Here is a 26,948-nt window from a genome sequence, read left to right as displayed (position 1 = left end):
GAATAGGACAGCCACACTTCTGATATTTCATTAAAAACATTATGAAGGAGATTTATCAAGCTCTGTAGTAGATTTTTTTTTGCGTAAAAAAGTTGCGCTTACTTGCCCACGTGCGACTTTTCTATACATGCTGCGACTTTTTGATTTTTGCCTATTACAAAGCACATTTCTGAAATCTGCTCATGTAGTAATTATTATTATTATTTTTTTTTTTACTTTTTAGTGGTCAAGTATTGATCAAATGCCATAGTCGCTATTTATGAAAAAATAAAGTCTGCCTCTCCATTTAAAAGTCGCATATGTATTCCAGGTCCAACTTGGCTTACAGAAAGTGCATACGTCTGCAGAAAAGGACATTAACACCCATTTTAACAACTGTTCTTGTTTTGCATCATGAAACAAAGCTACTACATTAATGTTAATTAATGAAAACATTTATTGTATGACTAATAACTCTATACATTTTACTGCACACCTTGTTAATTTTAGGACACGTACATGCTGGCGTACCTACAAAAATTTTTAATTAATGTTGTGTTAAAATAGAATAAGGCACAAAATAATTGTGTAAGAATTTTTACAGACTATGTAAATAAGCCATATGTGGCACTAAAATTTTTCCTTAAAAAAAGAAATATTCATAGTAATACAGCTTCATGCACATTTTTTGGGGGGTAAAGTACCAAGCCGTTTATTTTATATTTTTTTTGGCTTCACTATTGTTTTATGTGCCTGTTGGTGCTGTCTTCCTTCCTGACGTAAACTCTGGCCTCAGCGCAGCGCCGCAAGACTCCGTCCCACCAAAGTCGCAAAATGCAGGCTCGAAAATTAAACAAAAAAAGCTGCCAGAGTACAGTATTCAAAGTACGGCATAGTATGTTTTTAATATTTTTTTTAATTCTGAGGAGGGTGGATGGGTTGTTGCGGGATAGTTGGAGGGCAGCTATTTAGTGCCAGGCAGGCCAGTCAGGGTGTCACATGATGCGGTACGCCTCTCCCCGTCACTCTCTAGCAACACTACTGGTAATAAAGGGTAGATAAAGAACTTCGGCTATTAACATAAGGGAAAAGTTTTCTGCTTTAAAAAATGCCTTTGTAAGCTGGTTTCCCGGTTTTGCTTACTTGCGATTTATTTATCAAGGTCGTGCGACTATTTGATAAATAGGTCGCATGTAAGCAAAAGTAAGTTTAAAAAAATTGTCATATAAAAGCCATACGTTCGAAAAGAATGATAAATCTCCTTCTAAGTTCCTTATGACGGAGATGGCCAAGCAACTGGAACTGGATGTCATTTTCATTGGTTATATGTTCATTTTCTTTGGAAGCAAAGTTTCTGGGAATGATGCGGGCTATTTAATTAAGTAAAGTTGTTTCAAGTGACAGGGACTATTTTAAAGTAGTGGCCCACTGTTCTGAGGTTCCTGTCCTCTTTCTTGATATGTAGGAAATGCCTGCTCAGCCAATCACGGTCACAGCGGTGACCTTCCTCCAGACATTGATTGGCTGAGCAGGCACTTCCTGCATGTTGGTAAGCTAAATAAGCTATGAGTATCAGGAGTGGACACTCTTGGAACAGCACCAGGAGGATTGGTGGCAGGTGAGTATGTGTATGGAAGCCTAATCCACTGTTAGCAGACAGGGGAAAGAAGGCTTTCAACATGCCTTTTTGTTCTTTTTTTGGGTAACATATCTGCTTTCTTACAAAAACAGCACCACACCTGTTCTGTGGTTAGTTTGGTATTAAAAAATATATAACACAGCAATACAATATATATATTATTCGTCTTATTTCCCATGTGACAGTTTACACAGTATACCGATTAAAGATGTAAACAACCTCAGATGGCTATGCTAACAAGATTGATACTTTTGCTGTTGGATTTAACAAAAGCTGTTAGACTTGAAAAAGGAAGCTTGTAAATGATCTGGCAGGACACATTGTTACGTTGAATGTACACTGCACTTACACAGTTGTCCATGAGAAACAGTTGAAGCAGTTACAGATTTTTTTTCTAAATATCTGCTGGCATTCTTGTACACCATCCCAGTAAGCCCAAAAGCTCTGTTTTCCATAAACTCACATCCAGCATTGCTTGCCTCAAGTTTCTGGCACAGCAAAGACATATCTAAACAACGGATGTCAGACTGTTCATGCGTCACAAATTCCTAACATTTTGCTTGCTTGCGTTCATGTCATTTTTTTCTGTTTGGGAAATATATTGGAATAGGATGGTGACATAATTTGTATATCCACTGAGCAGCTGCATGATCATTTATCATGACATTGGGCACTTTACAAGGCAGGCCGTTGACCCTATAGTTCATGTCTCTTTATTTGAACTCCACTTAGTTAACCTCTTGGCAGGCAGATTTATTTTTCTTCAAGTAATTTTTTTCATGTGAAGCAAAAGTATATGTGTCTAAATACATTTCATATGCTACTTTCCAAAGTATAGGCCTACATGTTACCTGTAGGATTGATCTACACACAATTTGTGAGACACTTAAGGCACCCATACACCTTTAAATGGGCACTGTCATGAAAAATTATTTTTGATATGTTGTAGTACTTAAAGGGGTTCTCCCTTGTTTATACTGTTTTTTGTAATTATGTTTGTGTGTTATGTGTGTATAAGTATGTGTTTTTTTTTTTTATGTGTGTTGTGATTATGTATATATGTATTTTCTTACCTTTTGTGAAGATCCGGAAGCTGGCCCCTTTTTTTTTTCCAGCGGCTTGCTGTATAACCTCGGCCTCCGCCATGTTGTGTTCGGTAAGTGGGATGTTGGGGGGGGGGGGGGTTTCTGACGTCCGAGGCGAATCTTTTCTTCCTGTTTCTTCCGTGGCTCAGCGACGAATCTGCGGCCTCTTCTGGCGCATGCGCAGGTAGTTTTTTTTTTGTTTTTTTACCAATAAAGTTTTTTTGTCTAATTGACAAACTGTCTGTGCTTGCGCGAAGCTACGCTGTTAGCGTAGACCTAACGTATGCTACGCTGTTAGCGTAGCACTTGCGTACTCGCGCATGCGCAGACAGTTTGTCAATTAGACAAAAAAAACTTTATTGGTAAAAAAAAAAAAAGAGGCCGCAGATTCGTCGCTGAGCCACGGAAGAAACAGGAAGAAAAGATTCGCCTTGGACGTCAGAAGATAGGACGGACAGAAGCAAGAACACACCCCCGACATCCCACTTACCGAACACAACATGGCGGAGGCCGAGGTTAACACAGCAAGCTGCTGGAAGAAAAAGGGGCCAGCTTCCGGATCTTCACAAAAGGTAAGAAAATACATATATACATAATCACAACACACATCAAAAAACACATACTTATACACACAAACATAATAACAAAAAACAGTATAAACAAGGGAGAACCCCTTTAAGTACTACAACATATCTCTAATATACTTTTTTTTATGAATTGGTGCCAGAACGTTAAACAGATTTGTAAATTACTTCTATTAAAAAATCTTAATCCTTTCAGTACTTTTTAGCAGCTGTATGCTACAGAGGAAATTCTTTACTTTTAGAATTTCTTTTTTGTGTTGTCCACAGTGCTCTCTGCTGACACCTCTGTCCGTGTCAGGAACTGTCCAGAGCAGCATAGGTTTGCTATGGGGATTTTCTCCTGCTCTGGACAGTTCCTGGCATCAGGTGTCAGTAGAGAGCACTGTGGAAAAGACAAATAAGAAATAAATAAAAAAATTAAGATTTTCCTCTGTAGCATACAGCTGCTAAAATGTACTAAAAGGATTAAGATTTTTTAATAGAAGTAATTTACAAATCTGTTTAACTTTCTGGCACCAGTTCATTTAACAAAAAAAAAAAAAAAGTTTTCCACTGGAGTACCCCTTTAAGGTCAATGTCTTGTTGGAAGGTGAACCTTTGGCCCAGTCTGAGATCCAGAGCACTCTGGATCAGATTTTCATTAAGAATATCTCTGCACTCAATTCAGCTTTCCCTCAACCCTGACCAGTCTTCCTGTCCCAGGCATTGAAAAAAAAAAAAAACCTTATCATAATGCTATCACCGCCATGCTTAAAGGGGTACTCCGGTGCTTAGACATCTTATACCCTATCCAAAGGAGAGGAGGGGATAAGATGCCTGACCGCGGGAGTTCCGCCGCTGGGGACCCCCGTGATCTTGCACGCGGCACCCTGTTTGTAATCAGTCCCCGGAGCGAACACGGGCGATCACAGGGCGGGCGGCGTGTGACGTCACGCCTGCGCCCCCGTGTGACGTCACGCTCCGCCCCTCAATACAAGCATACGGGAGGGGGCGTGATAACTGTCATAATATTGTGCACATGATGATCAGTGCCTGGTTTCCTCTAGACATGACAATCTCAGAGAGCTTTTTTGCAAATTTCAGGTGGGCTTTCATATTGTGTCTTTTACTGATGAAAGGCTTTCTTCTGGGTACTCTGCCATAAAGCCCAGATTGGTGAATTGCTGCAGTGATGGTTGACCTTCTGAAAGTTTCTCCCATCTGCACATAGAGGCCCTCATTTACTATTCTAAACCCGACCTCTTGTCGTTTTTTTTTGTCGCATCTTTGTCTGCGCCATGTCGCAGACATCGTGCGCCAGTCTGCGACACGATGCAACATTTTTTCCCGACGGACCCGATGTGGATTCTCCCAAACCCGAAAAGGGGCGTTATCCGACATTTCTGAACTTTCCCACGTATTTATTAAGGTTTCCAACCCGAATTTGTTGTATTGTTGTGGATTTTTTCCCGACAGCTCAGAGGAGTTGGAAACAAAACCAACAAAACCCAGTGCGACAAACAGGATGCGACATAATAATAAATACCAGGGGAAAAAAGCAGTCGGGTAAGAAAGCAAGATAGACTTACAACCCGATTTTCTTAGTAAATGAGGGCCAGAATCTTGGAGCTCACCAAAAGCATTCGGCTATGTTTACACGGCATCCTGGAATTCCGCATGAAAATTCTACATGGATTTATAGCTTATACACTTCAATGGGATTCCGCTGTCCCATTCACAGCAGAATTTCCACTGCAGGAATCCCATTGAAGTGAATTGAGCAATTAATTTCTACGGAATTTACTGCAGAATTTTTATGCAGGATTCCGCGAACACAGCTTTAGTCTAGGTTCACGTGATGGAATGTCCACACGGAGATTATGTGCAGGAATTCGGCTATGTCAACACACCTTTAGGCTAGGTTCACGCAACGGAATGTCCACACGGAGATTTTGTGCAGGAATTCCGCCATGTGAACACTGCTTTAGGCTAGGTTCATGCGACGGAATATCCACACGGAGAATCTACGTGCGGAGACTTCGGGATGTTGGCGCTAGGACCGCACAGGAATGCGCCATCTCATAGATGGCTATGCATTCCGTGTGGACTCCGCACAAAGAATGAACTTGATCATTCTTTGTGCGGACACTGAAAATGGAATTTCCAGGCCGCAAACATCTGGCACGGAAGTTCCGCCATGTGCACAGTGCAGCAGAATCCCGTAGAATTCAATGGGACTCTGCTGCAGCGGAATCTCCAAGCCGGATTCCAATGCGGAATCCGGCACAGAAATTCTGACCTGTGAACATAGCCTTACTCTACAAAGAACCTGGTATGGTAAATGTGCTTATCTAATTGATCTCATCGAAATTATTTTGCCTCTTTGTTTCATAGTAATTATTATTATGTACATATAGACAAATGTATTTTCTATCATAGGAACCGAGTCTATGAACACTTGGCTGATACCAGTTGGGGCATGTTTCTACACTGTCGGTCTAATTACACCTGGCTCCCCGCTGTCCAATCGGTGCTCTGAGGCTCCAGTGAGCCATGGCAGGTTGGAGCAATTGGGGGCCGATTACACTAATTAAAGGGGTATTCCAGGCAAAAACTTTTTTTTATATATATATCAACTGGCTCCGGAAAGTTAAACAGATTTGTAAATTACTTCTATTAAAAAATCTTAATCCTTCCAATAGTTATTAGCTTCTGAAGTTTTCTGTCTAAATGGTCAATGATGATGTCACGTCCCGGGAGCTGTGCATGATGGGAGAATATCCCTTGCATGATGGGAAAATATCCCCATAGGAGCTGGACAGCTCCCGGGACGTGAGGCATCAGAAAGCAGTTAGACAGAAAACAGCAACTCAACTTCAGAAGCTAATAACTATTGGAAGGATTAAGATTTTTTAATAGAAGTAAGTTACAAATCTGTTTAACTTTCCGGAGCCAGTTGATATATAAAAAAAAGTTTTTGCCTGCAATACCCCTTTAATGCTATGCAATGAAATAGTATTAACCCCTTAAGGACTCAACCCATTTTGGCCTTAAGGACTCAGACAATTTAATTTTTACGTTTTCAATTTTTCCTCCTCGCCTTCTAAAAATCATAACTCTTTTATATTTTCATCCACAGACTAGTATGAGGGCTTTTTTTTTGCGCGACCAGTTTTCCTTTGTAATGACATAACTCATTATATTTAAAAATGTATGGCGCAACCAAAAAACACTATTTTTGTAGGGAAATTAAAACGAAAAACGCAATTTTGCTAATTTTGGAAGGTTTCGTTTTCACTTCGTACAATTTATGGTAAAAATGACGTGTGTTCTTTATTCTGAGGGTCAATACGATTAAAATGATACCCATTATTACATACTCTTCTATTCTTGTTGCGCTTAAAAAAATCACAAACTTTTTAACCAAATTAGTACGTTTATAATCCCTTTATTTTGATGACCTCTAACTTTTTTATTTTTCCGTATAAGCGGCGGTATGGGGGCTCATTTTTGCGCCATGATCTGTACTTTTTTTTTATACCACATTTGCATATAACAAATTTTTAATACATTTTTTATAATTTTTTTTTTAATAAAATGTATTAAAAAAGTAGCAATTTTGGACTTTTTTTTTTTTCGTTCACGCCGTTCACCGTACGGGATCATTAACATTTTATTTTAATAGTTCGAACATTTACGCACGTGGCGATACCAAATATGTCTATAAAATTTTTTTTTTACGCTTTTTGGGGGTAAAATAGGAAAAAACGGATGTTTTACTTTTTTATTGGGGGAGGGGATTTTTCACTTTTTTTTACTTTTACTTTTACATTTAAAAACATTTTTTTTTACACTTGAATAGTCCCCATAGGGGACTATTCATAGCAATACCATGATTGCTAATACTGATCTGTTCTATGTATAGGACATAGAACAGATCAGTGTTATCGGCGATCTTCTGCTCTGGTCTGCTCGATCTCAGACCAGAGCAGGAGATGCCGGGAGGCCGCAAGGAGGCAGGTGAGGGGGCCTCCGTGCGGCGTTCTGAATGATCGGATCCCCGCAGCAGCGCTGCGGGCGATCCGATCATTCATTCAAATCGCGCACTGCCGCAGATGCCGGGATCTGTATTGATCCCGGCACCTGAGGGGTTAATGGCGGACGCCTGCGAGATCGCGGGCGTCGGCCATTGCCGGCAGGTCCCTGGCTGCGATCAGCAGCCGGGATCAGCCGCGCATGACACGGGCATCGCTCCGATGCCCGCGGTTATGCTTAGGACGTAAATGCGTTAAGTACCACCGCACCAGGACGTACATTTACGTCCTGCGTCCTTAAGGGGTTAAAGGGGTACTCCGGTGAAAACCTTTTTTCTTTTAAATCAACTGGTGGCAGAAAGTTAAACATATTTGTAAATTACTTCTATTAAAAAATCTTAATCCTTCCAGTACTTATTAGCTGCTGAATGCTACTTTCTTTTTGGAACACTGATGACATCACGAGCACAGTGCTCTCTGCTGACATCTCTGTCCATTTTACCAACCATGCATAGCAAATGTATGCTAAGGGCAGCATGTTGGCTCAGTGGTTTGCACTGCTGCCTTGCAGTGCTGGGGACTTGGGTTCAAATCCCACTAAGGACAACAATAAATAAAGAATTATTATTATTATAATAACATCCGCAGAGAGAACTGTGCTCGTGATGTCATCAGAGAGCATTCCAAAAAGAAAAGAATTTTCTCTGTAGTACTCAGCAGCTAATAAGTATAGGAAGGATTAGGAATTTTTAATGGAAGTAATTTACAAATATGTTTAACTTTCTGCCACCAGTTGATTTAAAAGAGAAAAGGTTTTCACCGGAGTACCCCTTTAAACAGTGTATGCAATCCCCTATGGGGTGGAAAAAAAAGTTAATAAATGTGAATTAACCTCTTCCCTAATAAAAGTTTGAATCACCCTCCTTTTTCTTATTTTTTAATAATGTAAAAAAAATGTTTAAACATATGTGGTGTTGCCGTGTACGTAAATGTCTGACCTATTAAAATATAATGTTAATACCAAAAAAATACCAAAGTCCAGTCACTTCATATATCATAAAAAATAAATAAAAAGGGACCAAAAAGTACCAAAATGGTAGCAATACAAAATACAGATCACGTCCTCATGAAGCCCTGTATACAGAAAAATCAAAAAGTTATAGGGATCAGGAGACCATTTTAACCCCTTCATGACCTAGTTAATCTTTTTTTTTGGCTCACGTTTTTTTTCCTCCTTACCTTTTAAGACCCATAACTTTTTTTACTTTTCGCCTGACAAAGTTGTATTAGGGCTTATTTTCTGCGTGGCAAGTGTACTTTTTACTGATACACTTTAAAAAAAAAATTTATCATACAACGTGTTACAAAGCCAGAACAAAAAAAATAATTATAAGTAGGGCAAAATAAAATAAAAAATATGGAATTGTACAATTTTTTAGGGCAATAATTTTTTCGGAGTTCAAAATACGGTAAATCTGACATGCCATCTTTATTCTTTGGCTCAGTACAATTCCAATGATACCAAACTTGAATAATTTTTCTTTTGTTTTATGGTTAAAAAAAATGTAAACCTTGGGGAAAAAAAAAAAACTTTGTTCATTACCATGTTCTCAGCCCTAAAACTTTATTTTTCCACCTACAGAGCTGTGTTTTTTTGCACCATGAGCTGTAGTTTTTAATGGTACCACTTTTGTGTAGTTCTGGCTTTTTGATCACTTTTTATTACCTTTTCTTGGGATGTAAAAATCAGCAATTTTGGCGCTTGGAATTTGTGTTTACGCCGTTCACCGTGCAGGATCAGCAACATAATAATTTAATAGTTCAGACAATTACGCATGCGGCGATGCCAAATATGTGTATTTTTACTTGTTTGTACAGTGTTTTATTTAAAACATTTGAAAAAAGGGGTGATTTGAATTTTTATTAGGGGAGATTTTTTTTTGTAAAGATTTTTAACCCCTTAAAGGGGTACTCCGGTGGTTAATTTTTTTTTTGACTATATGGCATCTTCTTTGTAAGTTTTGTTTTTTTGCAATATACATGTGTTATATGTTTTGGCAGCATTTGTGTGTTTTACTTACCTGTTTGTGGGGCAGGAAGTTCTGTAGTTCAGAGGGTTTTCTTTTACTGTTGTCCACAGTTCTGAGTCTGTTGTGTACAAGATGTCACAGCTTTTTTTTTTCTCTGTCTGCATGAGAGGAATAAGCCACGCCCCCTCATCTCATCCAGCTGAGTACACAGCTCCTCACCTCCCCTCCCCCCGCTCTGTATTCTAAGGACGCAGGTCTGCACAGGAGAAGGACCTCACAGAGAAGATAAGTGTTATCTGAAGGGGAGGATGAGAAGGTGCACAGGCTGGGGATGTATGGACTGCAGGGGGATAAATCTTATACTGGGAATGATCTTTATATGTGAAGGGGAAGGGGGGGGGCTCCTGAATGACACATGCTGGGAGTTGTAGTCCCTGTTGTGTGTGTGTGTGTGTGTATGCTAGTGTTTACAATCCAGTGTGCCTCCAGCTGTTGCAAAACTACAACTCCCAGCATGCCCTGACAGACTTTAGGCATGCTGGGAGTTGTAGATTTGCAACAGCTGGAGGCACACTGGTTGGGAAACACTGTTCTGGCCTATTCAGCATACACATTATGTTACACCAGTGTTTCCCAACCAGTGCGCCTCCAGCTGTTGCAAAACTACAACTCCTAGCATGCCCAAAGGCTGTCAGGGCATACTGGGAGTTGTAGTTTTGAAACACCTGGAGGCACCCTGGTTGGGTGTATGCCCTACAGAGGTGTGGTGAACTACAACCCCAGGAGACTACAGTGGCAGCATGCTGGTGTTATACCACAGACTGAAGACTCCTGAATGACACATGCTGGGAGTTGTAGTCCTTTTTGTGTGTGTATGACAGTGTTTCCCAACCAAGGCTGATTATATTAGTGTACTGTGTATAAGGGGGCTGACCCGGGAAAATAGTAGGATGGGTAAAGGGCGGAACAAACATGCAAAAAAAAAAAAGGAGCTACCCCAAACCAGCAAGGCATGTGGCATGCTGGGATTTGTAGTTTTCAGCACAGCAAGAAACAGGAAATAGAAGGAAAGATAGGAAAACAAAGTGGGGGGATAAAAAGACAACAAAGAATGTAAATAGAGTAGGCTAAACAACAAGAATAGAAATTAAACAAAACAAATAGGGTAAGTCAAAAACGGAAAAACACGTTGACCACCGGAGTACCCCCTTTATGGACTCAGGGTTTTTCCGTTGCATTTTCATTTTTTTTCCTCATCACCTTCTAAAAATCATAATGCTTTCAATTTTGCACCTACAGACCCATATAAGTGCTTATTTTTTTGCACCACCAATAGTACTTTATAATGACATCAATCATTTCATCGCAGAATTTATGGCGAAACCATAACATTTTCTTTTTGCAAAATTGGGAAAAAAACGCCACTTTGTAACTTTTGGGGGCTTCCGATACTATGCAGTAGTAAAAATGACACCATATGTTTATTCTGATTCATGATCTGAAGTTTTTATCGGTATGATTTTTGTTTTGATGGGACTTTTTGATCACTTTTTATACTTATTTTTTTAGGGTATACATAGTGACCAAAATTGCGCAATTTTGGACTTTAGAATTTTTTTTATGTGTACGCCATTGACCGTGCGGTTTAATTAACATTATATTTTTATACTCGACACCAAAGCAGCAGACGGCTGGCACAAGTGTGGTGTGGATGTACGCTTCTGATTTGTAATCAGGTATACCGGTCACAGCAGTTATGCTATAGTTCGGAGCCCTCTCTCCGTCGCACCTCGGTGCACAACCCACCAGAGGGAACAAAGTCCATTCATAAACCAGAAAAAAGGCGATGCGGGGGCACTCACGTTTAGGTGATCAGGTACAGGCTTCTTCAGGTCAGAAGAAGTGCCGGGAGCGGCACGAAATAGCTATCGTCCTCTGACACCCCGCTATGCATTGCATCTGCACTGTGAAAATAAAGAAGCCTGTACCTGATCACCTAAACGTGAGTGCCCCCGCGTCGTCTTTTTTCTGGATTATATTTTTATAGTTTGGACATTTACGCACGCAGCGATACCACATATGTTTATTTTTATTGAAATTATTTATTTTTTATGGGAAAAGGGGGTGATTAAAACTTATTAGGGAAGGGGTTAAATCACATTTATTAACATTTTTTTTTTGCAATGTTATAGCCCCCTTAGGAGACTATAACATGCAATTCCTTGATTGCAGACACTGATCAATGCTTTGCCATAGCATAACATTGATCAGTGTTATCGGTGCTCTGCTGCTTCAACCTGGATCTCAGGCATGGAGCTGCAGAACGATGATCGGACAGTGGAAAGCAAGGTAAGAAGCATCCAGCTGTCCTCTCAGCTGTTTGGGACACCGCAATTTCACCGCAGCAGTCCCAAACAGCCCACTGAGCTAGACGGCAACAGTTTTCTCACATTTTAGACGCCGCAATCAACTTTGATCGTGGTGTCTAAATGGTTAATACCAGACATCAGCCCGATGGGCGATGTCCGCTATTAGCCGCGGGTCCTGGGTGCTGATAGCCACTGGGATCTGTCGGGTAAGAAGCGCGCTCAGCCCCAGTCCCACATATCAGGAGCCAGCACACAACTTAAATATATGTCCTGCGTTGTTAAGCGGTTAAAACCTTTTTTTTACTTTTTAAAAAGTAATAATTTTTATGCACACTTTTTTGCCCCCCCTAAGGGCCTATCATAAGCCATCATCAGAAGGCTTATGTAGATCAATGTAATGCATTACATTTATCCATTAAATCTGTGCTCGATTGCTAAGAGCTGCCAAAGGGAACAGAGCCAAGGTCAGAGGACAAGGTAAGGCCTCTGGTTTCCCTAACAACCCTATGGGACCACTAGACACCAGGGCATTGCAGCAGACATCTCCCAGTCATGACACAGACCCGACCTGTGGGCCCTCGTCATGTCCGCCCACCTGACCCATGACGTACATGTATGTCATGGGTCGAGAAGGGGTTAAGCAAACTCATATTCGTACAAAAAGTTATAATTTTTTAAAAGTAGTGAAATAAAACAAAACCTATGCAAATGTGTATAACCTATACTGTGTGTAGACTATGTGTATAATTTTAATTGTATGGACATACAAAGTAAAGATTTTTTTTTCTGAAAGTTCACTGGTTAGAACTAAAGCCCCAAATGTTACAAAAATTATTATTATTTTTTTTTTTTTCAATATTGCCCCACAAATCATTTATTTTTTTATTTTTTTTTGTTTCACCATAGATTTTGTGGTAAATTGATTGATGTCATTACAAAGTACAATCAATGGTGGGTCTGTAAGTAGAAAATTGAAAGCATTATGATTTTAAAGGGTGAGGAGGAAAAACCAAAAGTGCAAAAATAAAAAATAAAATCATTGTCCTTAAGGGGTTAATGGCGAAATAGGCAGTAATTTTTTTTATAATTACAGTTAAGTAAAAGTGTTTTCTCTTTTTTTTTTTTGCATATTCTGCAAGGCTATATATATGTAAAATCACACATTGGATAGAAACATACCAACACAACATTCTTATACCCTTCTTTTGCCCCTTTATTCCTTATAACTTTATTCTGCATGTTAGTACAATTACAGTTAAATTTGTATATTTTTTTTAAATTGTATTTGGATTAAACAGAGCAGTGCAAATATCCTATATGTAGGATACGTCCTATGTTTACCATAGTGTATTATTGTCCATGTGAATTCCCTTACGTTCTTAGTTGTGAGATGTATTCGACTTATAGGGACATTGGATATAACCTACAATGTTTCCATTTACCTACAGTTAGTTAGGGTCATAAAGATGGTACTGAACTGAAGCCTAAATTAAATTATAAACTTGCGTGAGTATATTGTTAGTAGGTTTATTTGTATAAGACCGGACAACCCTTTCAGTAAGAAGGAAATAACTTTTACATGGACCCTTGGGCAGAATATGTGCAAGGGCACAGAGTTTATTTTCAAAGTCAAAGTCCAGGCTGTCTTGCTTCATATATTTCAAACCAAAAAAAGTTAATGAGAAATCTGATTTGTGCTTGTTTAGTGAAAGATGTCCCCTGCTCCAGCTTCTAAGGTTTCGTCATTTAAAGGCTGCTAAGAGCTGCTTAGCATTCCATGCTTCAGTGGAAAGAGACAGGATTACAAGCCTTAGCTTCCTGTCCTATCTATGCTGGATCACCGTGTCAAAAACATCCTGCTTAAACTGTGATTCTCTTGCTTTATGGCTGATGAAAACCTCTTGGATATCAACCAACAAACTTTCCAGACCTCCTGTCAAAAATGTAAATTACAAAAGTGAATGCTGGAACAAACATAGAGATTTAAAGCTTTCTATGTTCCTGTTAGACTAACATTAAACAATAGCCACACATACAATACTTTAAATATGTTACTTTTCTACAAAACCTTGGATACGGAGTCATTCTATTTATATGCCTCTTTTTCCTATTAAATGTTTACTTTATTTAATGATGTACTGCAGTGTTTACCATTATTTATCAGGTAACAAATCTTTGCCTTTCTCTGAATAGATAATGGTATAGAATCATACTGCACCTATCCTTCAAAATACCAAATCAATAACCTTTAGATTGTTTCCTGTGGCCTTTGATATTCACTCAATACCTTTTTTTTCCTACTCCTCCTTTGTTCAGCCCCTTCAATGATTGTATTATATAGCAGTAAACTTAGCCCCAGTATAGAGTCCTGCATTGGGCTGTTTTCTTATTCCCACTCCTGCTGGATTTCTGACCATTATCGCCCACTCCTGCAAGGTGTGTGTCCCACTCCTGACTGGTCCAGCAACATGTGTGTCCAATCCTGGCCGCTTCCGCGAACATTTTGTCACAGCTTTTAGAAATAGCCCTCTGTGCCATTTCATCACTCCTTTGCACCATTTCATTAGCCTCCTGTGGTTTGCAGAACGGCACAAGTTTTTTGTGGGACCCGCTGTATGTTCTATGACCACCTACTACTGCCAGCAACAACACCTACTACTGCCAGTCACATGGAATCCCAAACCTGATGCAGGCTTCTACCCCAGTGCATGTGTTTTCTCCTAGTTTTTTGGAAATAATACTGTTCATCTTAAAAGTTTTTGAACTAGGCACATTTTGGCGGATTTACTAATAGTGTCTAGTATGTAGGCATTGTAAACTTAGACTAGACAGTCTAAAAATCCATCAAAGGGGGATATTATCATTGTATTTGGGATGCATTTAGAAAGCTTTTAGGTCCTTTAACTTATTTTAGGTTTGGAATCCACCTGTGCTAAATTCACTGGATTGGACATGATTTGGAAAGACACATTCCTGTCTATATAAGGTCTCACAGCTGACTCAATGCACTTCTGCGCAAAATCTAAACCATGAGGTGCAAAGACCTGCCTATAGAGCTCAGAGACAGAGTTGTATGGAGCCACAGATCCGGGGAGGGGAACAGAAATTTGTTCCCACAATGGTCTCCATAATTCTTAAATAGCAAGTATGTATCAGCTCATTGACTAAGGCTTGGTGACACAAGCCGAAACGCGTCACACGACACGATGCAGTGTTCCTGCATGTTCTCCTGTGGACCCTAAATAAAGTATTGTTCCCGAGTCGAGCGCTGGACATTCCTTCTTTCCATAATTCTTAAATGGTTTGGAACAGCCAAGACTCTTATTAAAGCTGACCGCCCCACCAATCTAAATAATTAGGGAAGACAAGCCTTTGTAAGAAAGGTGACCAAGAATCTAATGGTTACTCTGGCTGAACTTTAAAGATCCTGCAGATGTGCAGATGGGAGAAACTAACAAGAAGTTCAACCAATACTCAGTAATCTACCAATCTGCACTTTATGGAGCCTCTACTCAGTAAAAGAAACATGACAGTTTGCCTGAAGTTTGCAACAAAGCACCTAAAGACTTTCAGACTGTGAGAAACAAGATTCTCTGGTTTGATGAAACCAAGATTGAACTTTTTGGCTTAAATTCTAAGCATCATGTCTAAAGAAAACCAGGCACTGCTCATCATTTGCCCAATGCCATCTCTACAGTGAAACAGTGGTAGAAGCATCATGCTATGGGGGTGTTTTATAATGGCTGGGACAGGGAAACTAATCAGGGTTGAGGGAAAGCTGAATTGAGCAAAGTACAGAGGTATTGTTAATGAAAATCTGATCAGAGTGCCCTGGACCTCATACTGGGCCTTTATGAGTGGATTTATTGGGGGCATTAGTCTGTTACTTGCTACAGAGCTTGTAGGTGACATGTCTTTACTATAACTTTTCATGTCATTTTTAAACAATATTGAATAAATGTTTTTACTATTTCTTCCTTAGCTCTGGAGCTGGAAATGTAGCTGACCGAGTATTAGCTCAGCTTTTGACTGAGATGGACGGAGTTGAACAACTGAAAGATGTGGTGATTCTGGCAGCTACAAATCGTCCTGATTTAATAGACAAGGTAAGACTAGATTTTACTATTATGTTATATGTGTATATTACACAAGTACTTTCCTACCTTAGGCTACATTTCCACTTAATATTTTTATTGGGGAAAACTGCATCTACTGTTTTTGAGCCAAAGCTAGAAGTGGATTGAAAGGGAATGGAGAATTTAAAGAAAGAACTTATACTTCTCCTTCCTCATGGATCTACATTTGGCTTTGGCTCAAAAACTGCTGTAGTGGTTTTCCCAGAAAAACTTTCAAGATGGGTTCACACTACGATTTGAACTACGGTTCCCGTATACGGCTGGGACGAGGGGTGGGCGGGGCTTAATTGCGGCTCCCGCACTCAGCCGTATTCGGGAACCGTAGTTAATATATGTCTATTAGCCAACCGGAGTGAACCGCAGCCTCCGGTCGGCTGCGTTTTCGGCCGTATGCGGTTTCCCGACCGCAGGCAAAAACGTGGTCGACCACGTTTTTGCCTGCGGTTGGGAAACCGCATACGGCCGAGAATACGGCTGAGTGCGGGCGCCGCGATTAAGCCCCGCCCACCCCTCCTCCCAGCCGTATACGGGAACCGTAATTCAAATCGTAGTGTGAACCCAGCCTTATACTGTTTTACATCAGTAATTTTTGACACCTGTTACATTCTGGTGACAATTGTATTACTGCCACTTCGAACCTTGTTTCCCATTATGTACAGTAGCAGTTACATGGCACGAGAGCCAGCACTGTGGAATACTTTTCATCAGTACGCTACACTATTGCTTCATTTGTTACTTAGTATGTCAACAATTATTGGTTATACATTGTCATTATATGTAATATGTATGTGAGAATATCAGTAATATGTTAATATATTTAATACTTAATGTGACACCACAGCACGTTTTAATGTGGCTCTCCATTATATTTAATATGAGACTGTGTTTATATGCTGTTACTGGGCTAATTGTTATCTTTTCTACTACAGTCCTCTGCTCTACCAACTGAGCAATCAAACGTTGCAAAATGTGACATTTTAACTTGATTTATAACTTATGTATACATGATCTAGTTTAGCTAAAGAGTTTACTTGTTAACAAAACTTTTGCATAATAGTTTTTATCATTTTAGTGCACGTAACCCTAATAAAATTATAGTTTAAATGGGTTTTTCACTAACAACACTTATCTTTATAGGATAGGTGATAAATATCTGATTGCCAGGAACCAACTAATCATAAGATGGAGGGTAATGTGCACCCTATGGAGCAGTAGTCAGGCATGTGACACTCCATATAACTTTATGGGACTGATGGAGATAGCGGAGCGCTGTACTATCTCTATCAGTCAGCAATAAATGACATTTTTTTTAATAGTGTATCATGCGCCACTCCAATTATAAATGAATTAGCTCCTTGGACTGCATCCTAAATATTCAACATTTATTATAACCTATACTGTAATTTATTTTTGTACTGGCCACTTTAAAGTCCATAAACTATATGGGCCAATGCTTTGTATAAAAAATGTGTGTGTGTGTGTGTATGTGTATATATATATATATATATATATATCAAGAATGTCACCCTATAACTTATGCTCCAGTTCTAATTTCTCTGGGGACACTGGAAGACTATACAGTAGTCCCTCAAGTTACAATATTAATTGGTTCCAGGACAACCATTGTATGTTGAGACTAGAGATGAGCGAATTTACAGTAAATTTGATTCGTCACGAACTTCTCGGCTCGGCAGTTGATGGCTTATCCTGCATAAATTAGTTCAGCTTTCAGGTGCTCCGGTGGGCTGGAAAAGGTGGATACAGTCCTAGGAAAGAGTCTCCTAGGACTGTATCCACCTTTTCCAGCCCACGGGAGCACCTGAAAGCTGAACTAATTTATGCAGGAAAAGCCATCAACTGCCGAGCCGAGAAGTTCGTGATGAATCGAATTTACTGTAAATTCGCTCATCTCTAGTTGAGACCATATCTCTATGGAAACCTGGTAATTTGTTCTGAAGCCCCCAAAATATCATCAAAAATAGGAAAAGGTGAGGATTAAAGAATAATAGGTAGATAACTAATACAGATAACGTGAGTCCTTACATATAAAAGTAAGAAAGATCTACTGGGAGCTGTAAATCACTGTCTATGTCAGTGTTTCCCAACCAGGGTGCCTCCAGCTGTTGCAAAACTACAACTCCCAGCATGGCCAGACAGCCGTTGGCTGTCCGGGCATGCTGGGAGTTGTAGTTTTGCAACAGCTGGAGGAACCCTGGTTGGGCAAGAATGTTTTATGTAGAGGACAGGAGCTTCTTCAGGGTCCTATACAGTACACACAGTGTCCCAAATGGAGCCACCTTTTCTTGGTGTCCAAAGGAGCAGCTATCCCTGGCACAGGTAAGGAGTAGTACAGAACTTGTAGTTCCTCCCTGTACTGTAGGGGGCACTACCAGACATCAGTCAGTGCATACACTTCAGTAATACAGGTGTTTTACCAATAAAATGCCCATTCTGATTGGTCAGTTCCCCCAGATCCAGACTGTCCGTACATTGTATGTTGAGTCTGGATTCAAGTTACTATGGTCCAGAAAAAAACATTGTATGTTGAAACTATTGTATGTTGAGGCCATTGTAAGTTGAGGGATCACTGTATTGTGCTTGGCACTTAGATTCATATTTAAGGGGTTAATTTCCAATGCCCAAACACAGTGATGATAAGGAGCATCATATGACAGGGACTACCCCAATTTGGGTCTTAGAGGGAGCTGAGAAATGGGATTACGTTGTCTCCTATTGAGTTGGATGTTGATCTCAGACACATTAGCTGGGTTGTAAAGCACAAGGCACAGAATAAAGACAGGGTCTGCTGTCCGTGATGGCACCCTGGGGCCCTTTACAGCCTTTCTCCACCTTATCACAGAGTGTAGAAAAGATGCATCCTCAAGTGTCCAATTTACATAAGAATGACAGGATGTGATTGGACAAATGAAGATGAATGAAAGACAGTGATGTCAGCCAGGACTATTGTCTGAAGATGGATGGGGGGCCCGAGTTCCATGGGGGCTTCCTCACAGCATAGAATAGCAGCAGAAAGGACACCACAGCACAAAGGGGCTTATTGAATGCCAGACAGATGGGAGTTTATATTTTCTTAGTAGCTGTCATTTGCTGTGATCTCGTAAGGCTAGAGTGTCTTCATTAAAATAAACATTTGTGTGAGAAAACAGTTTTTCATGTTGTCACAGTCATGTTAGGTAAAACCCCTTTACTACTTCTTAATCAGGTGACTGTATGGCACAAATGTGTGCACCTTTCTACATCTATGAGCGTTTGTGAACTATCTTCTGGGGGGGGGGGTTATTTTTAAACAACGCACTTTACAGTAAAACTGTAATTTTTTTTACCCTTTTGGTCAGTGCGATAAAAATGATACCCATGGTTACATGCTTTTCTGTTATTGTACTCCTGTTAAATAAAATAAAATTTTTCACAAAATAAGTATGTTTAACCCCTTAAGGACACAGGGTTTTTCAAGTTTTTGCATTTTCGTTTTTTCACTCATCCCCTTCTAAAAATCACTTTCAATGTTGCACCTACAGACCCATATGATGGCTTATTTTTTTTGTGCCATCAATTGTACTTTATAATGACATCAATCATTTCATGACAAAATTTACAACGAAAACAGAAAAAATATATTTGTGGGGCAAAATTGAAAAAAAAACAAAACGCCATTTTGTAACTTTTGGGGCCTTCCAGTTCTACGCAGTGCACTTTTTGGTAAAAATGAAACCATATCTTTATTCTGTAGGTCCATACGGTTACAAAGATAACTAATTTATATATGTTTTATTTTATTTTACTACTTAAAAAAAATTATAACTACATGCACCAAAATTAGTATGTGTAAAATTGTCATCTTCTGACCCCTATAACTTTTTTATTTTTCCATATACGGGGATATATGAGGGCTCATTTTTTGTGCCATGATCTGAATTTTTTTATTGGTATTAAATTAGTTTTGTTGGGACTTTTTGATCGCCTTTTATAATTTTTTTTTTAAAGTATACAAAGTGACCAAAAATACCCAATTTTGGACTTTTGATTTTTTTTTTACGTGTACGCCATTAACCGTACGGTCTAATTAACATTATATTTTCATAGTTCAGACATTTACACATGGAGCAATACCACATGTTTGTTTTTGTTTACATATTCAATTTTTTTATTTTAAATGGGAAAAGGGGGTGATTCAAACTTTTATTAGGGAAGGGGTTAAATCACGTTTATTAACAATTCTTTTGACATTTTTTTTTTTTTTGCAGTGTTATAGCCCCCATTGAGGACTATAACATGCAATACCTTGATTGCAGACACTGCTCAATGCAAAGCCATAGCATGGCATTGATCAGTGTTATTGGTGCTCTGCTGCTCCAGTCTGGATCTAAGGCATGGAGCAGCAGAGTGACGATCGGACGGCGGGAGACAAGGTAAGCACCCTCCCGCTGTCCTTTCAGTTGTTCGTTACGCCACAATTTCACTGCGGCGGTCCTGAGCTACCGGCAACCATTTTCTCCTGTTTTAGATGACGGAGTCAACTTTGATCGCAGCGTCTAAAGGGTTAATACCAGACATCCGCAGTGTCCAGTATTAGCCGCAGGTCCTGTTTGCTGATAGCAACCAGGACCTGCCGGGTACGAAGCATGCTCAGCTCCTGAGCGTGCTTCACATAACGGGAGCCGGCCACGAGCGCAAGGTTTATGCTCGTGGTCGTTAAGGGGTTAAAGCATACCTGTCAAATTCCACAAAAAATAAAAAATATATGTTACTCAGTACCTAATCCTGGCCATGTACATCTACTTTTTATGCCTCTGTCACCTGTATTTATTATAAAAATACCTCTATTTATTAGCTCACAGTGTTAGATATCCTCTCAGTGGAAGGGGACGTGTTCCTCCCTTATGGTGGTGGGAGGTGCGCCTGCTTGTTCAGCCTTGTCCATGGCTCATGGACTAGCCTGATGCTGCTGCAGTACTGGTTAGGTCTTTAATTTTCATCAGGAACAACATATATTTCCCTGTTCTGGCCCCCTATAAATTTCTTATTTTTCGGTATACATGGCTTTATACATGTGACCCTTTAATCACTTTTTATTCCTTTTTTTCTGTTATGTGACCCAAAATCAGCATTTTTTTTAGCCCACTTAGGGAACTATATATAGCAACCTTTTGATTGCTATTACTTTTACATGATATCGGCAATCTAATTGTATGGTCTGCCAGAAGGTTGATCATACATGAGGCTCACCAGAGTGGCCCTGGAGCAGGTATGCAGAGCTCCGACCGCCATTTTAACTCATTGGACCTCCATAATTTGCTGCAGGTGGTCTGACAAAGCTCATCTAATGCTTAAGATGTCTCTCAAATGCTTCAGTATTTATTACAGCATCAGAAGGGTTAATGGCATGCATCAGTGTGATTGCTGATGCCCACAATTAGTGGTGGGTGCTCGACTGCTGATAGCTTGCTACATAGTCCGGATGCCCCTCAGGTTGTACATGTTCTGGTGCACTAAGTACCAGACAGTCAGGACATACATGTACACCATGTGTCCTCTAGGGGTTATAAAAAAAAAAAAAGTCAAACTTTTTAACAAAATAAGCTTGAGATTGCCCTATTCTGACCCCTATAACTTCTTCAGTATCAAACAAACCAAGTTTATTGAGTGTATCCAGAAGAATAACAAAAGCATACATGTGACTGAAATGCAACTGCAAGAAGTTGGGAAAAGTGAAATGCAAGAAGTTGGGAAAAGACAGGTCTAGAGATGTCAGTATAATGACATACGATATCTTAGGTCCTAACAATGGGAGGAGGACAACCAAGGTCCCCATACCTTATTAAACCTATCTACCACATCTTTCCCCATAGCAGAAAGTTTTTCTGAAAAAAAAAAAAAAAAACTATACTATACAATCATTCCATAAAAAAAGAGACGAGGCTGCTTTCACTGGATGACAATATAAATGCGTGCTGCCATCATCACATGATTGGTGAACCGAAACAACCTGTAGGGCATGCTAGGGGTTTTTTCATTCAGGAGGCAAAAATAGGGAGTGAAAGGGCAGGAAAAACCTGTAAGATCTCTCAATAAATACAGTCAGGTCCATAAATATGCTTGAAAAAGGCTTCCTAGCCTAAACATTGCACGTGTGTTCCTGTACACAATAAAGACTAAAGCCTGCATTATACCGGACCTTGTCACTGGTGCTGTATCTTACGGTGGAATGTATTTGAAGTATTTTATATGTAACTCTTATCTACAGGGACTGGGTGAGTATGAAAAAGATACAAAAGAAACACCACCATCTTGACAGTATGTACTTCTCCTATGCATGAAATATAGAGTAGGTCCCAGACCTCAAGGTTTAGCACAAATATCTCTATAAAGGCAGAGATAATTAATAAAGAGAGAATAAGGAACAGGTTAGTTGAACCCCAAAATATCTGATGCTTCTGGAAGCCAAAGTTTAAATCTACTAGCTTTGGGGACAAAATCCCACTGTAGAGCATCTCTGACTTGGAGCGGTTGATCTTCAACCCCGAAAATTCCAAAAACCCTATAACTTCTTTATTTCTCTGTGTACAAAAAACACAAGAACAAGGCAAAATTTAAATGGGCGCTGTCAGATGCAAAAACATTTGATATGTTGTAAAGCGTGCAAAAACAATAGGTTTTGCAATTGCTTTCATTAGAAAATTTTTAGTATTTCATACTGAAAATGCCAGTCAAACAACTGCCCCCCCTGCCTGCTTAGACGTATACTAGTCCTGCTGTGTCCATGCGTCATCACCTATGTCATGGACACGCTTCCTTGATTGACAGCTGTGAGCGCAGAGTTCACAGCTGGAGGAAAAATCCTCCCACTATCATCTTGTGTCCCGCTACTGTCAGTGAGGACAAGCTAGGAGTTGTAGTTTTGCTAATGTTAGGGAAGATGTGAGCAGACAGCATACTGAGGGAGGGGGTGAAGACCTGCACAGTGAGGCCACACCCCCTCCCTGTGAGAGGAATTCAGACTAGTGAGCTAAATTAAAAGTGTAATAAAAAAAAAAGGTGCTAGACACATAAAAATTAGATGTACTACTGAGTGATATATTTAAAAAAATGTTTTTGTTGGATCTGACGGATATGCTTTAAGTTTGATTTGGGGGGGGGGGGGGGGGGTTGATGAGAAAATATATTTTTAGTGAAAGTAGTCGCTGATTGGAACAAATTGCCAGCAGGTGTGGTTGATACATTTATAGTAAGTGAACTTAAACATGTTTGGGATCAATATATAACTATCCTAAGATACAAAAAGTAAAGAAGGGCAAAATAGATGGGCAAAGTTTTTTTTTCTTTCTGCCGACAGCCTTCTGTGTTTCTTTTTCGAACTTTGGCCCAAAGAACATCAAATATGCATCCAGTCTAAATACATAGTCACACATGGTAGTGTGCAGGAGAACAATACCATTATTGCAAAGAAAAACATGCGGTCACAGTTTTATGAAGCTTACAGTTCTGGGAACGTCGATGTATAACTCAATCTAGGGAAAAATGCTTTGCTGTGCCATACCAAAAAGCAAAAGTAAAATAAACTTTAAATGAAAAAATAAAAAAATGTGTCTAAAAAAAAAAAAGAAGCTAAAAAAAAATTGCTGTTTAACCTGTTGGGGACGAAGGGCGTAAGCATACGCCCTTGCGTCCTGGTACTTAAGGACAAAGGGCGTATCCATACGCCCGTGAGAATTTCTGTCCCTGCCGGGCGGGGACCGGACCGGGGTGACTGCTGATATCAATCAGCAGGCACCCCGCGCAAATGCCTAGGGGGGGGGGGGGGGGGGGGGGTTCATCAGACCCCACCATGTCGGCGATTGGCGCAAATCGCAAGTGAATTCACACTTGCGATTTGCGCCGATTCCGGGTCATTACAGGTCTATTGTGACCCGGAATATAAGGAGGATCGCGGTTGTCTAAGACACGTACGATCCCCCTGAAGGGATAGGAGTGAGTTGGCAGAGGTGCCACCCCTCCTATCCCTGCTATTGATGGTCTAGACGCGACCACCAATAGCAGATTGGGGGCGGAGGGTTAACTTTCATTTTCCCCGTCCTGCCCACCCACCATAGATGGGGCAGGACGGGGAAACGAAGGGGACCGGGTGCCGAAGATCCACTTACCCGTCCGGAGGCAGCGGGCGACGGTGATCGGTGAGCGACGACATTGTGCGGCAGAACAGGACGGCTCCCTGGATCCTACGGAAGCTGGTAAGTTGCCTAGCAACATCTGGAGGGCTACAGTGGTCTCTAACCTGTAGCCCTCCAGATGTTGCAAAACTACAACTCCCAGCATGCCCAAACAGCTGTTTGGGCATGCTGGAATATGTAGTTTTGCAACAGCTGGAGGACTGCAGTTTGAGACCACTATATAGTGGTCTCTAAACTGTATCCCTCTAGATCTTGCAAAACTACAACTCCTAGCATGCCCAAACAGCTCTTTGCTGTCTGGGCATGCTGGGATTTGTAGTTTTGCAACATCTGGAGGGTCACAGTTTGGAGATCACTGGGCAGTGGTCTATACACTGTAGCCCTCCAGATGTTGCAAAACTTCAAATCCCAGCATGCCCAAACAGAAAACAGCTGTCTTGGCATGCTGGGAGTTGTAGTTGTGTACCTCCAGCTATTGCATAACTACATCCCCCAGCATGCCCTTCGGCGATCAGTACATGCTGGGAGTTGTAGTTTTGCAACAGCTGGAGGCACACTGGTTGGAAAATACTGAGTTATGTAACAGAACCTAACTGAAGGTTTTCCAACCAGTGTGCCTCCAGCTGTTGCAGAAGTACAACTCCCAGCATGCACGGTCTGTCAGTACATGCTGGGAGTTGTAGTTTTGCAACAGCTGGAGGCACACTGGTTGGAAAATACTGAGTTAGGTAACAGAACCTAACTGAAGGTTTTCCAACCAGTGTGCCTCTAGCTGTTGCAAAAGTACAACTCCTCAGTCAGTACATGCTGGGAGTTGTAGTTTTGAAACAGCTGGAGGTTTGCCCCCCCCCCCCCCCCATGTGAATGTACGGGCAGGTTTACAGTAAGTTTCCTGCTTCAAGTTTGGGCTGCGGTACATTTTCTGCCGCAGCGCAAACTCCTAGCGGGAAACTCACCGTAACCCGCCAGTGCGAATGTACCCTAAAAACACTACACTACACTAACACATAATAAAGGGTAAAACACTACATATACACCCTCTTACACTGTACCCCCCCCCCCCCCCCAATAAAAATGAAAAACTTATTATACGGCAGTGTTTCCAAAACGGAGCATCCAGCTGTTGCAAAACAACAACTCCCAGCATTTCTGGACAGCCACTGACTGTCCAGGCATGCTGGGAATTTAGCAACAGCTAGAGGCACCCTGTTTGGGAATCACTGGCGTAGAATACCCCTATGTCCACCCCTATGCAATCCCTAATTTAGTCCTCAAATGGGCATGGCGCTCTCTCACTTCAGAGCCCTGTCGTATTTCAAGGAAACAGTTTAGGGCCACATATGGGGTATTTCCGTACTCGGGAGAAATTGCACTACAAATTTTGGGGGGCTTTTTCTCCTTTTACCCCTTATGAAAAGGAAAAGTTGGGGGCTACACCAGCCTGTTAGTGTAAAAAAAAAAAAAATTTTTACACTAACATGCTGGTGTTGCCCCATACTTTTTATTATCACAAGCAGTAAAAGGAAAAAAAGATCCCCAAAATTTGTAACGCAATTTCTCCTGAGTACGGAAATACCCCATATGTGGGCTTTAAATGATCTGCGGATGCATAACAAGGCTCAGGAGTGAGAGCACACTATGTACATTTGAGGCCTAAATTGGTGATTTGCACAGGGGTGGCTGATTTTACAGCGGTTCTGACATAAACACAAAAACATAAATACCCACATGTGACCCCATTTTGGAAACTACACCTCTCACGGAACGTGACAAGGGGCATAGTGAGCCTTAACGCCCCACAGGTGTTTGACGAATTTTCATTAAATTTGGATAGGAAAATGAAAAAAAAAAAAAGTTTTCACTAAAATGCTGGTGTTACCCTAAATTTTTCAGTTTCACAAGTTTTGAGGGGTGTAGTTTCCAAAATGGTATGCCATGTGGTTTTTTTTCTGCTGTTCTGGCACCATAGGGGCTTCCTAAATGTGACATGTCCCCCAAGCACCATTTCTGCAAAATTCACTCTCCAAAATCCCATTGTTGCTCCTTCCCTTCTGTGCCCTCTACTGCGCCCGCCGAACATTTGACATACACATATGAGGTTTTTCCTTAATCAAGAGAAATTGGGTTACAAATTTTGGGGGGCTTTTTCTCCTATTACCCCTTGTAAAAATGTAAAAACTGGGTCTACAAGAACATGCAAGTGTAAAAAATGACGATTTAGAATTTTCTCCTTCACTTTGCTGCTATTCCTGTGAAACACCTAAAGGGTTAACAAACTTACTGAATGTCATTTTGGATACTTTGAGGGGTGCAGTTTTTATAATGGTGTCATTTGTGGGGTATTTCTAATTTGAAGGCCCTTCAAATCCACTTCAAAACTGAACTGGTCCCTGAAAAATTCAGATTTTGAAAATTTTGTGAAAAATTGGAAAATTGCTGCTGAACTTTGAAGCCCTCTGATGTCCTCCAAAAGTAAAAACATGTCAACTTTATGATGCAAACATAAAGTAGACATATTGTATTTGTGAATCAATATATAATTTATTTGGAATGTCTATTTTCCTTACAAGCAGAGAGCTTCAAAGTTAGAAAAATGCTAAATTTTCTAATTTTTCATAAAATTTTTGAATTTTTCACCAAGAAATGATGCAAGTATCGACGAAAATTTACCACTACCATAAAGTAGAATATGTCACAAAAAAACAATCTCGGAATCAAATTTATAAGTAAAAGCATCCCAGAGTTATTAATGGTCAGATTTGCAAAAAATTTTCCCGTCCTTAGGGTCATAATGGGCTCCGTCCCCAAGGGGTAAAAAAAAAAAAAAAAAGTAGTATGTCTAAATAACATATATTTTAACTGTACTTCTCAATGGGAAGATTTATCAAAATCATTGTAGGGGAAGAGTGGAGCAGTTGCCCATA

The 26,948-nt window shown here is 40.3% G+C and overlaps 1 protein-coding gene across 5 annotated transcripts in view; it reads left to right on the top strand.

The window, feature by feature from the left end:
* Positions 1-26,948, top strand: part of AFG2A (AFG2 AAA ATPase homolog A) — a 436,735-nt gene that overhangs the window by 157,887 nt on the left and 251,900 nt on the right. For all 5 annotated transcript variants that reach the window (XM_056563833.1, XM_056563838.1, XM_056563848.1 and 2 more), the window contains one exon: positions 15,682-15,805. In XM_056563833.1, the coding sequence (XP_056419808.1) occupies positions 15,682-15,805 (124 nt within the window). The remainder of the gene's footprint in view (positions 1-15,681; positions 15,806-26,948) is intronic.

This window comes from Hyla sarda, chromosome 1 (assembly GCF_029499605.1).
Source record: "Hyla sarda isolate aHylSar1 chromosome 1, aHylSar1.hap1, whole genome shotgun sequence".
NCBI classification, from domain to species: Eukaryota; Metazoa; Chordata; class Amphibia; order Anura; family Hylidae; genus Hyla; species Hyla sarda.
The sequence above is the reverse complement of the archived record's forward strand: the minus strand, read 5'-3'. Positions and strand labels throughout refer to the sequence as shown.